General features: G+C 40.8%; 1 protein-coding gene across 3 annotated transcripts in view; it reads left to right on the forward strand.

The window, feature by feature from the left end:
- TMEM63A (transmembrane protein 63A) overlaps positions 1-8,426 on the forward strand; it is a 32,900-nt gene extending 24,474 nt beyond the window's left edge. For all 3 annotated transcript variants that reach the window (XM_081000154.1, XM_081000152.1, XM_081000153.1), the window contains 7 exons: positions 974-1,033; positions 2,704-2,866; positions 3,424-3,529; positions 5,251-5,418; positions 6,253-6,368; positions 6,815-6,877; positions 7,387-8,426. In XM_081000154.1, coding sequence (XP_080856280.1) covers positions 974-1,033; positions 2,704-2,866; positions 3,424-3,529; positions 5,251-5,418; positions 6,253-6,368; positions 6,815-6,877; positions 7,387-7,548 — 838 coding nt within the window. In that variant the 3' untranslated portion in view covers positions 7,549-8,426. The remainder of the gene's footprint in view (positions 1-973; positions 1,034-2,703; positions 2,867-3,423; positions 3,530-5,250; positions 5,419-6,252; positions 6,369-6,814; positions 6,878-7,386) is intronic.
- Positions 8,427-12,970: the final 4,544 nt, after the last annotated feature.

Consider the following 12,970-nt stretch of genomic DNA (forward strand, 5'->3'; position numbering starts at 1 on the left):
TTTTGGCGTACTAATTACATAAAAAAGTCGCTTTCATGGAAAGCTAACTTCTTAAACTACTTACTTTGGCTTATTTTATTTCATATTAGCCAGTGCACATGTTGAGGTACTACAGCAGGCATAGGCAAGCTTGGCCCTCCAGTTGTTTGGGGACTACAACTCCCATCATCCCTGCCCGCTGGTCCTGTTAGCTAGGGATGATGGTAGTTGTAGTCCCAAAGCATCTGGAGGGCCGAGTTTTCCTATGCCTGCACTACAGTGATGTTTGTGTAAGCAGGGACAGTCCATATCATTCCACATCTGTGCTCAAGCCACAGAACATTTCCACCTTCTTGTTGCTTTCTTAAACCATATTTCGTTTTGGTGTAGTGTGCAATGACACTACACCAAATGTAAGGACACAGTTCATTACTTTTTTCCTCATTGATTTCAGTGGGACTTAAAGGCCAAAGCAGAGGTGGCACAGAAAGTCTTGGATTGTTCTTTTGTTTTCTAACTTAAAAAGCAGCTGTGAGGAGAGGTGATGGTCTTTTATGTGCTGCTGGGATGTGTTAACCGTTTCCCCAAGGTTTCCCCACCTTTCTTCCTGACAATATTCAGGCATCTGTTCTCCCCCTCCCTCAAATGAGGCAATTTCAAGGGGTTCAGGGAAATGGTATCTGCCGAAAGAGCTGAACACCCCTTTCCTCAGCATCCATACCCCAATCAAAATTGGAGGCCCTACAGCAGCTGCTTTTAAGTTTGGTTAATGGTGTTTTAATTAAAAAGTTGGGGTAGATCCTTACACAGATCTCCCGAGTCACATCCGTTTTGACCTTTAGCCATGTATAACTTCCTCTGTTTTGCAGGCAAATGTTCAAAACAAAAGGGTAACTAAAACTCTTAAATAACAATGATGTGCTTAGAATGACCCTTTTGTTCACGTGTTGGCTGTAGTGAATTATGGAGACTAATGCTAGCATATTTCTTCTAGTCTCGATGTCTTCTTTCGTTGGGTGTTCGACCGAGCATCTGAATCTAGATTTAGATTAGAGTAAGTAGTTAAGATCCTTTTTCTACCTGCCCAGGGGCTTGTATGTCTTCTAGATACTGTGAACAACCCTACATCTGTCTAGAATATTCAACCATTTGCTTAACCTGCAAAAATAAATTACTCTGGGAGCCCAGAAAACATTATTGCATTTTGTCTTAACAACATTGTCCATAAAGGAGTGACTACAGAATCTATTGGTTGATGCTTACCTTTTCCTTAAACACAAATTTTGAACTTGGACCTAATAGATTCAACTTAACAACATCTAGAATCTAGGTTAAGCATGCAGCATATTTGGTACCTTCAGTGTCTCTTTTGCTTTCTGTACAGTTACACCCAACATTTTACAATAAATGCAATGCATATAATATTGAAACATGGAAAGATAAACAGTTGTTTCATTTGAAAGACTTTATAGAAGTGGTAAATCTGCTTTCTGGAGAAGAGATTAAAGAGAGTCTAGATGATGCTTCCCTAGCTTGGCTGTTATGGAGCCAATTATTGTTATTTATGTGTATTATCACTGAAAGACACAGGAAGGTTCATATTTAAATATATGGAAGTTAAACACAACATCTTTTACTCTCTGTTGAAGTAGTCATTGTATACGGAATATAAATTATTACTCATTAATATTATACGAGCCACAACCTAGAATATGCTATGACAGGAGGACAAGCATGCATTCAATAAAATTAAACCAAATTTAACTATTTTCAATTAAGTAATTATTTTCAAAATAAGCAAATTATCAAGGAAAATGCAAAAAAGGCAGCTAGAGCAATCTGAAAGTATGGTGCTTAGAAGCTGAGTGCCTGTCATACATAAAATTCTAGTAGACAAAGGTTACAGGTGTATTCCTGATTTCAAAAATATGTGGTATTAGAAATGTGATATTCAAATAGAAGTCACAACCTTGGAGTAAACACACATTCTTACATCAGCACAAGCTGGAGAGCTGGGTTCTTAAATAAATCATAAATGTTATCTCATAAACTTTCTCTTATCAGTTCTGAAGCATTTCCTTTGAGTTGGAGGGGTGCCAAGTGGTTGGCAACTACTGCCCATGTGCACTGTAAATCCCCTAAGTTAAAAAAACCAACTTGCTTAATTACTAAACAGCAGGTTACTCTCTCACCACATTTGGCCCTCTGAGTTTGCTGCATCACAAATAATTATTAGTTCATCATCCAGTTGCTACTAGAACTGCTATTGCAATTTAAAATGGACAATCTGCAATTTTGGTTTCAGAAACTTTGGCAAACAACATTGTTGGAAAACTTAATGCAGAAATTGAAAATAGTTAAATGTGGTTTAATTTTATTGAAAACGCAATCAATTGTGAGCATGCTGCCATAGCATATTCTAGATAGAAGCAGTACCTCCTCTATTACTCCTGCATTTCTTCAATGTTGGCTAAGTCTTTTCCTTTCTTTTATTCAAACACAGTTTCGCCTTGTTATTTGCCTCATTGTTTCCATTTAGCTACCTTTTCCAACTTAGTTTACCTCCCAGAGATCGGGCATACTGGGGCATATAATGAGATCTAGTAGAGTTCTCCCCAGAGCCGGCAGGGGTAGGGGATGTTAACTGGTGACCAGATGAGGTTTTGCACCTTCTTCTTCTTCATCACTCACTTGTGTTTCTTCTTCTTCTAAAACTATGTGCAGGTGTGTCTTTTTGCCTGACCAAGGAGCTTTCTTTGTGAACTATGTGATTGCATCGGCTTTCATTGGCACTGGAATGGAGCTGTTGCGTTTGCCAGGACTCCTGGTATACACTGCTCGCATGTTTATGGCCAAATCCAGTTCTGAGAGAAAACATGTTAAGCAGGTATGAAACCTAGACCTATTGCACAAAGAATTTTATATTCCTGTCAACAGTACGCAGCAACATTTTGCATCTCTGTTCATATGGGCTTCCGGCATTCACCCCTGGACTCTGGTCGTCCTGATAATTTCAATCTTGTTGGTGATTCCCCAGCTTTTTGGTGGACTTCTGTTGGAGCACAGTTAATCTCTGTAGCACAACACTCACTCAGTGTATATTGGCTCAAACACATCAGCTTCACTCCCCCCCTCTTTTTTTCTTTTAGGAAGCATAGAAAATCTTTCCTTCTAAGGACCCCAACATTTGAAAGTATTTACAGATCTGGCTTTTAGTTTAACTTCGTAACGTGATTCAGTTCTCCTGAGTAAAGTGGCGCTCTCTCAATTGTCGCAACAAATTTCTGGCGATGCAACTGATATGTACTCATGCCCCAAAGGCTGCTGATGCATGTCTGCTAAAGTGTCCCATGCGCCACTTTTAAAATAACTGGTGTATGGAGAGAATAAGAGGCAGAATATTGTCCCTGCAACACTTAATGCAAATGTTTTATTTCCTTGTAGCACCAAGCATTTCAGTTTGCATTTGGAGCAATGTATGCGTGGACACTCTGTGTGTTCACCGTCATCATGGCCTACAGCATCACCTGCCCCCTTATTGTCCCATTTGGTAAGTTGGCCAGTGTGCTGGAATTGCAATAGGACAAACAGGAGGGCTTGGTGGCTTGAATACAGTATTGAGACTGAGAAATGTATGTGTTATACTAGTTTCTGTGCCGGCTGACTTGTCACACAGGGTAAGAAAAGAGCGCAACAACTTAAATCATTTTGCTGCTCTCAATGGGAACTTAGTGTAGTGATGGTTAATCTAAATACATGTTCTGCGTGCTTTTTAGGTTTGCCTTTATATTATTCTTAGTTTCCATTTGTATACTTTTTGTTGTATTCATTAGTATAGCATAGCATTTTTTGATCTGAAAGGGGTTACGCATTGTAGGAAGTGCAACATGAGAAACATTAAAAGGTCAACATAGACCAATAAGAATACTAGGCTATGGATTTTGCGAAAAGGGAGTTACAAGCTCATGAAACAACCTATGAGAACATAGCTCTCAGGTGTAGATCATACTTCCCATATATTGCAAATGTCCTTAAACATAAGATACTTTAAAACAGCACAGAATAATCGCAAGAATAACTGGCTCATCTAAAAAGGAAACTAAACAGCTGAATAGGCCTGTCAGCATAAAGTCTTCAAGACACTTAACAGCACTGATGCCTGCTGGACAAATATTCTGTAGCACAGGGCTGGCAAATTATGGTACACCTGGTATAAAAATGTATTAAAAAAATGTATAAGAATTCTTATTTACGGTAGTGCCTAGTTTTATTGCCTTTGTTTTCTGGAATGTATTTTTTTTATTCCTACAAAAATCATTCTAGATGCTAAACAAAATGTGGATTCTACTAAATGTAATCTTTCATGCCAGGGATCCCAAATAATACATAGCAGAAAACAAACAAACAACACCAGCTGAATATAGCAACATACTTGGAAAGATGTATCTGATCTTTGTTTCAGTTTGATACAGCAAACAGGCACCATTTTTGCCAACTGAATTTTGGTTAGAAATTGTGTGCTTTGTTTTTCTGTAAAATCTGGTTTCCCAGAAACAAGCATTGGTTTTTATGTTTCAATTATAACATATTTAACACCCTTATATAAGCTATGTGTTTGTCTTCTAATAACAGTTAGGTTGCGGTCCTGCTTATCTGGAAGTCAAGTCTCATTGAACTTCTGAGGAGACAAGCATGGCATTTCTCCTCTTCTGAATGGAGATCCTGTTCTTTATACCACCAAAAGTGTGGTGGTTGTGTTTTTCCTTTGCAATTATTAACTAAACTAAACCATAGTGAATTCCTCAAATACATGGCAACAGAATGTTGATAGTTCTTCACAGCTGAACAAACACGTTACTAGTGTGCATCACAAAATAAACACGAAAAAACAGAATGTTGGATGGGATTTAAAACAACAGAACTTTGCTAGTTCACACAGTTTAAAGCAGAGACGTCTCGGTGGAAAGAGCACATGCTAGAGCCTTTCCTCATACCATATAATGGCACCCCACAAGAGGAAATGAAGCATTTGTATAACCTTATAAAACTGAAGCTGCTAATTTATTCAAAGTCAGTAGCAAGAGTCTGGTATTTTATATGCTGTTTACCTTTTGATTCTTGGCAATCACTGAGTCTGCAGGCACAAGAACATTTGGGTGCCTTGGCTTGTATAGAACAAAGGGGACAGTTAACATCTTTATGGTTCTGTGGTGAGAAATGGCAGCAGAAAAAAAACATTTTTGTAACTCTGACATTATTTCCTATTTTCAGGATTAATTTATTTGCTTCTAAAGCATACCGTTGACCGCCACAATCTCTACTTTGCATACCTTCCTGCAAAGCTAGAGAAACGAATCCATTCTGCGGCTGTGACTCAAGCCCTTGCAGCTCCAATTCTCTGCCTGTTTTGGCTGTATTTTTTCTCCTTTTTGAGGCTAGGTAAGTATGAGTGGCATGCAAATGGTCACACTTCTGAGAGGCTTGTGTAGCAGACAAATAGTGGCTTTTGTTGTACATTGATATCTCTGTGCTGTGTGAGTGGGAGCAAAGGGCAAAGATACAGCTGAAGTGTAGGGCTGCCGATTCTGGGAACAGCTAATGGTGCAGCCCCAAACACTGAGACCCAAGGACATAGGCAGATCTTCTAGCGCAGGGGTAGCCAGCAAGGTGCCCTCCCCATGATGCTGGACTATTAACTCTCAGCGTCCCTGGCCAAGTTGCCTGGGAGTGTTGGAAGTCAGTCCATCGAGCAAGGCCAGCCTGCCCATGAGGCAGACTGAGGCGGGTGCCTCAGGCAGCAGAATCCCAAGGGGTGGCATCCCCACAGGTGCCTCATCCACCCCTTCTCACCGCTGCTGGAGAATCCAAGAAGTGGCAGCGACTTCTAACGAGATCTTCTGGAGATCTTGCTGCTACTACTGCTTATAATGGTGAGGAGGGGCATACTGTGTCAGGGAGAAGCGGCTGCAGCGTCTGGGTTTCAGCGAGATATGGCCAGAAACCATAGCCATGTCAGCCTGGTAAGCAAGGCTTCAGCGTGGCAGGGAGCCAGCTCCTTGGTATTTCAACTCAAGCGGTGAAACAGGACAGTCGCCCTCGCCATCCGGCAGAACCCTGTTCTAATTTAAAAGCCAGAAGAATGATACTGTACATTCCCATATTTCAAGATTTGTGTGTGTTACCTGCTTGCTTGTGTGTGCTGCTGCTGAGATTTCCCCACCCTCTTATCTCATTCCCTATTTTATTTCATATTTTGTAAACGTTTCTCCTTAGGTTTTAGAGCACCTACAACTTTATTTACATTCCTAGTTGTAGCCATAGCAATTTGTGTTTGCATAGGCTATACCTGCTTTGGCTGCTTCAAGTACCTCAGCCCTCTGAATTATAAGGTAAATCACTCTTATTGTATCTGGGAGTTGCTAATCATTTCTGCTTCACTTAATTTGGCACTTAACACTAAATCCAAAGCCAGTTGAGCTACTTTATTCATTTATTTGGTGGTTTTTGTATGCCACACACTGTCAAATATGATTACAGGGTGGGTTACAATCAAATATAACACAATTTAAACAATAAACCGTTAAAACAATTACATCAGTAAAGCTAAGTTCTGACTAATTAATAGCTTACCCTAGCTGTAAATATTTAAGTGTTATGTTAAAAAAGGAGGGAGTTCTTCCTGTATAGCTATGTACTTGCTTCTTCGTGTTAAATGATAGAACTGGGAGTACTGGCAAACAGGAGCAATACAGTTAAATATTATGTTTTACACAAGACTGGGCATATTTTCACAAATTTTAATATTTGTTTGTCTCTTCTCTATTGATACTTGCAGACAGAGAAAAAAGATGAAACGGGGACTGATGCTATTTCAGTAACAACAACTCGAAAATCTGCTGTAAGCATTTATCAGAAAACAATTATTAATTCTTCACGGGAAAGCAAGTTTCTTGCCAGGAAAGGATTTGTTTGTATCAGCAAGTTCTGTGGTGACAAAACACTTGCTTTGGTTGCCTTCAGGGCTAGCTGACCTAAAGTTCTTCGGTTGACAAAATATATTCTTGCATAGGTTTTAGGTGCAACAAAGACATATTTAGAAAACACATTCTCTACATAGTAATAGTGTTCAGATATGGCAGTCTTATTTAGTTTGAACCAAATATCCAAGTTTTGTCCTTAATCATGGGGGGAAAGATTTTTGTAGAATCATGAAATGCTGTTTCTCCTACTAAACACTCATTTCTGGTTTAAGAGTCCAGAGAGGAACAAAACAACATTCAGCCTCCATGCAGGAGATAGGTGGGAGAAAGAAAAATAGGGGATGAGATAAAAATATTTGATCCATTTTGAAATTATCATATCTTGCCTCTTTAAATTATTCAAGATTCCAATTTTCTGCCGTTCCAGATGTTTGTACCCCATGTTCTACTGCGATCTCCTAATGAAAGGTCAGTTATGGATAATTTGGATCACCAGAACTATGGCACCATGGGAAAAACGTCTGTAAAAAGGGACGCCGTCATTCATGTCTCTTACCCTGAGGAACCCACTTTCTTTGGAGAGATATAAACATGTGTGTCTCCTCGTCAGGGACTAACATAAGGTGGCGCCCTTGGACCTCCGGATTTCACAAAATATTCTGTGTCGCACAGTCTATTTCTTCCAAAGGGAGCACTGATCTGGGTTTCATTTGCAGTGCTGATTTTACAAAGTTGCCACTTTGGGTTTGGTCATTTTTCTAGGTCGTTGCACAGATTGTGGTACATTTATACTGAATAACAATGCTCAGAGGAATTATTTAGGGTTTACTTGTTTGCCTTTATGGAAAGATGTGACTGTATAGACAAATGCTAGATCACTGGGACCAAAAGAGTTGTCAAACATGGCACCTACCTTTTGGGGTTTGGGTTTCATTTTTTGGTTTTTAAAATTATGCCTCCTGAATTTTAACCATTCTGTTAAACACTTTTGGCTTATGTCCAAAGGGCACTCCTGTTTTGATAACAAAAAAAAAGCCAAGCAAATGTGATCTGGGGAGCCCTCTGGTCTTCTTCTAATGTTCCAGTTGGCTGAGGTGCTGCTTCTCTTTAAAAAAGACAGGCTATTTTTCTGCAAATACAGTACAGAGATATGATGTTCCAAAACTATAGGAGATGACAGATTGTATTTATATGAGAACTTTTAAGTAGGGGCTAAATTTGTTATTATCTGGTCACTATTTTAAGGGCTTCTTACAAGGGAAGTTTATGAGCCAAACAATAAAGGATATGAACATTTTATCACTTTTAATCTCTCTGCTTTATCAAACAAAGATCTGCTTTAAGTGTCAAGATTACCATAAGTATGTAAGACATTTTTTAAAATTATGAAGTAGGTATAAATGTTTACTAAAAGCTATGTTAAAGGATAATTAAGCAATCACATTCAATAAAACACAAATTCAGATACATTTTGGTGACTTAAGTGTATTGATTATCACAAAACTTTATGAAATGTTCAGACCTACAGTGTTGGCATAGGAATGCCCACATTTTGTGCCCTAAAATTATGCAAATTAAGCATGTTTCCTTTGCTAGTCTGCCAATATATTTTACTTTTGCTAGCCATGGGGAGGGGTATAGGGCTATGCAGTACACGGAAACCCACTCTCTAGCTAGTGGAAAATCTGCTAACTCTTGTGTCCTGTTTATGGGCTTCCAAAACACTTGTGGTTCAAAAGTAGGTGCTGGATGATAGGCCTCTGAAGAACTGACACGTAAGCAGAGTAAATAAAAAGTAGTAAAATGAATTGGATTAGTAAGTCCATTACATGAATGTAAGCAGCTATTTGGTTCCCAGAGTTCACATTATAGTCTCCATTTGCATTTAACTCTTATATTTTATTGCTTGCCCAGAAGCATGTGTGATTATTATTTTTTGCCAGTTCTTATCCACAATAGAATAATTTTATATTACTTGAGGTCTTCAAAGTATTGTTGTGTTTGTGCTTTCAACACAGAACTACCAGCAACCTACTCCCATTTTCCTACGTTGTTACTAGCTTTTCAAAAAGATACCATATTCTTGCTGCATCCTGGATCTTGTCCAGAACCTCATATTCAACATAATTGACTCTTTGTAATCAGGAAGGACTTACTCAGTTTTGACTTGCTTGAACTGTTTTACGTGATCTTGTTCTGAATTTTAAAACTATATGGCCCGCAACAGTTGCAGTTGTTAGTTTTGGAAATTACTTACCCAGAGTCTGCATTTCATAGAGTTTGTAACAGCTGCAAGGGACTGCTTTGGATAGTTTGTGGCCAGCTGAGCAGGGGCAGTATTTCAACTCCAAATGCAGCTGTTCAGTAGGACACCAATAGCAAATAAGCAGGGAAAGGCAACTGGGCTGAAAGCTGCTGCCTACGGTCTTCACCCTTGCACATTTATTCTAAAGTTATTGCAACTATGTCTCCTAGCAGTTGCATGGTGCGATATCACACCAGTCTGCATATAGTGCAAAGTGCTAGGATGGCAGCTGGAGCAAATGTGCTGTTCCCCTCTTCCTGACGGCCAAGCCTGGCATTCTGGCATATTTGGTCATCTTTCTCCTTGCAGCCTGCAAGCAGCTGTCCCTTGGGTAGCACTTAAATCAGAGCCAGCTGTCTGCCTTCTGCCTACATAAATGTTTTAATTTTGAACCCTTACGAAGGAATGTGGTAGGGATGGGAAGCTAGAGTTGTCTTGAAATGTGCCAGATTTTCCCTTATTCCACTAATCTTCATCCCTAACCTGTTCTAGTATATAATGGACTCTGGGAACTTTGGGCATTGCAGTTCTGTACAACTAGTGCTCTAACAGAATTCTCCACACCTGCACCAGACTACAATTGCTAGGATATTTTGAGGGAGACCTTAAGAGGAGCCTGCTAGATCAGACTAAAGGCCCATCTTAGCCCAGCTTCCTGCTCTCACAGTGGCCAACCAGCAGCCTACGAGAAGCCTGCAGGTAGCTGAGCACAACAGCACTCTCTCCCCACTGTTACTCAGAGGCATACTGATTTAGAGGGGGGAGGTAGAATGTAATCATGACAGGTGTGTGTCAACGTATATTGTAGCGCAGGAGTGGGCAACTTGCAGATCAGGGTGTGTGTGTCTGTGACCCTCTTAATTTCTTGCAGGTGGAAAAGAGGTAGCATAACGAATGAAGGGTCTCTCTGTATGTGTGTGTGCCTAACCACTTTTGGGTCATCTTCATCAATGTGCAGTCCTCCAACAGATTACGCCTATGAAATGTGGACATCAACCCACCCATGTTGTAGATTGTATGTATGGAATGGATGTGTAACTATTCTGTAAAGTCTGTTTTGGAGCATATCATGTTGCCCTCCTCTGTTTACATTATAGGGTATGGATTACAGTATACATGCCTGTTGACAGCTGGCAATGCTCATCTTGAACCACTGCTTTGGGATGTGGCACAAAGTATTATCTGGATCAAACTTCTAACCCTTCCTCCTTGGAAAAGCAGACCCTTGGAGGGTTTTGGGGGTTTGTTTGTTTTTCTACAATCAAACGGTATATAAATGTTGCGAAATAAATAAATAGCCACATGTTAATCTGAAATCTCTCATCAGTTTCAATCATATAATTGGTCTTAAAGTGATGAATTGGAACCCACTCACAGCCTGATCTAAGATGGGTCGCAGCAGAATCAGCACCATGATAAATATGCAATTAAAAAAAAATGGGCCCCCAAATTCCTGTTTGGGTTAAAGGCTGAAGACTGCTGAATTTATATGAAACTACATAAGCCAGTTTTAATAGCATTGGTATGGTGGGTAGGGTGGGAAAAAGAACCAGGAAAAATACTCTTCTGTCATCCTCACCCCTTAATGTGCAACAGAAATGTGGGGAATGTATTTGTAGAGAAAACAATCAGAAAAATGTGAACATGTTATTAAATCACTTTTGCGGCAACTCAGGGGACAGAGTGGCCTATGGACCCCTATCCATTAGCTGGAAGGTGAAAGGTTAATGTCAGTATACAGAGCAACTGCTGCAGTAAGGCTTGCCACAGACCAGAAGGGAAATATAGCTGGGCTTGACTGGAGAGCAGACTCTGAGCCACAGGGTACGCTCAAGAGAGCAGAGTGCATCCTATGCCACCCTGGTAAGCCAACGTTACTTTGGCATGTGAGACAGAAAATCAGCACGTTTATTAAATGGTCACAGATGAGGCCAAAAAATTAATACACCAACATTATACAATTCCTAATGCATGTGTAGCTAAAACTGATGATGGTTATATAAAGTGAGGACACAAGCAAACCATGCTGACAGTAAAAAATATAGTAATAATATATTACATATCTGTCAGTTTGCTGTGGACACTCAGAATCTGGGACCTCAGGGCCATGCAAGACAATACATCTGAAGCTGTGCCTTTAGGGGGCAAGGGGCCTGATCCAAATTGAGATGATAGTGTGGGGCAAATGGTGCAAGCCTCCTACGCTGAGCCAAAGGACCACACGCTGGCAATTTGAGTGTTTAAAAGCTGCATGTAAGAACACAGGCGCTGTGGGTTAAACCACAGAGCCTAGGACTTGCCATCAGAAGGTTGGCGGTTCGAATCCCCGTGAGCTCCCGTTGCTCGGTCCCTGCTCCTGCCAACCTAGCAGTTCGAAAGCACCTCAAAGTGCAAGTAGATCAGACTAAAGGCCCATCTTAGCCCAGCTTCCTGCTCTCTTCTCTTCCCAGGTACCGCTCTGGCGGGAAGGTAAACAGCGTTTCCGTGCGCTGCTCTGGTTCGCCACAAGCGGCTTAGTCATGCTGGCCACATGACCCGGAAGCTGTACGCCGGCTCCCTTGGCCAATAAAGTGAGATGAGCGCCGCAACCCCAGAGTCGGTCACAACTGGACCTAATGGTCAGGGGTCCCTAGCACATAGCTAGTAATGTGTCACATAGTGTTGCTCTCACTCTGGTGTGGTGGACGTTTTTGTCATGAGTGCTACATGTGTCTGTCTCTAGACAAATTAATTTGAAAAGAAAGAAGAGCACCAGTGCAGTGTATAGTCACAAGTTTTCCTTATAGCCACAGTGCTGTGCACTTTTTTCGTTGCAGCAAGCCTGATCTCTGAGACAGTGATAACATGGTTGTGCAAATATGTGAACAGGAAAGGAACGCAGTGTCCTTGTAGCACAGGCAGCATTTAAATGGGAAGGTCAATATTCTAAAATGGGGAATCTACCACTGACCTCTTTTGGAGAGAGCAACCCTTTGCAAGGGGATGGAATGTTAATGAGGAGCTGGCGGCTAAGCCTGAACATAGAGGCTAATGGATGCAGCTCTCAAATGGATAGAGAGTTGGCTCTAATTAGGTATGAAAAGGTTGGGGGAGAGGAACCCTCAGTGATTAATAGGAGCAGGAGACAATATGTACATATTTTAGGTGAGCTCCTCGCTTCATATCTCCGTTTTGGTTCCGCTGCTTTAAAAGGGCACTGTTTTCAGAAGATGGCAGTCTGGATGTTTTCTGAAAATTCAGCTCTATTAAAAAAGGAGCTCATCAAATTGTAGTTGCCTAATCATATCTTCTTCTCAAAGCCATGGCTTTAAAAAAACTGGAGTACGCCTGTTACTCATTTGTGCAACTGTGGGACTTTTAAGTAGAACAAAAGCCCTGTTCAGAGTAGAATGAAAAACCGGCTCAGGCTGGAAAGCTTTGAAAACAATAAAGATTTATTTTGACCTTGCACTAACCTGTGCGTGAGCATGGCTAAGAGTGTCGAAAGCCACTGAGATACCAAGCAGAAGGAACGGGGTTGCATTCCCCAGATCCTCCTTTCTATAAGTGTAATCCATCAGGGTAAGAAGCTGGGTCCTGAACCCAGACTGGAATGGATCCAGATAATTTTTTATCCAGAAATGCCTGCAGTTCTGCCATGACCTGCTAAGTCATCATCCCCTAAAAGGCGGGTATTTGTGGTTACAATCCATTGGGTCCAGAGCCA

This window comes from Podarcis pityusensis (genome assembly GCF_964106645.2).
Source record: "Podarcis pityusensis genome assembly, chromosome: 3".
Lineage (NCBI taxonomy): Eukaryota > Metazoa > Chordata > Lepidosauria > Squamata > Lacertidae > Podarcis > Podarcis pityusensis.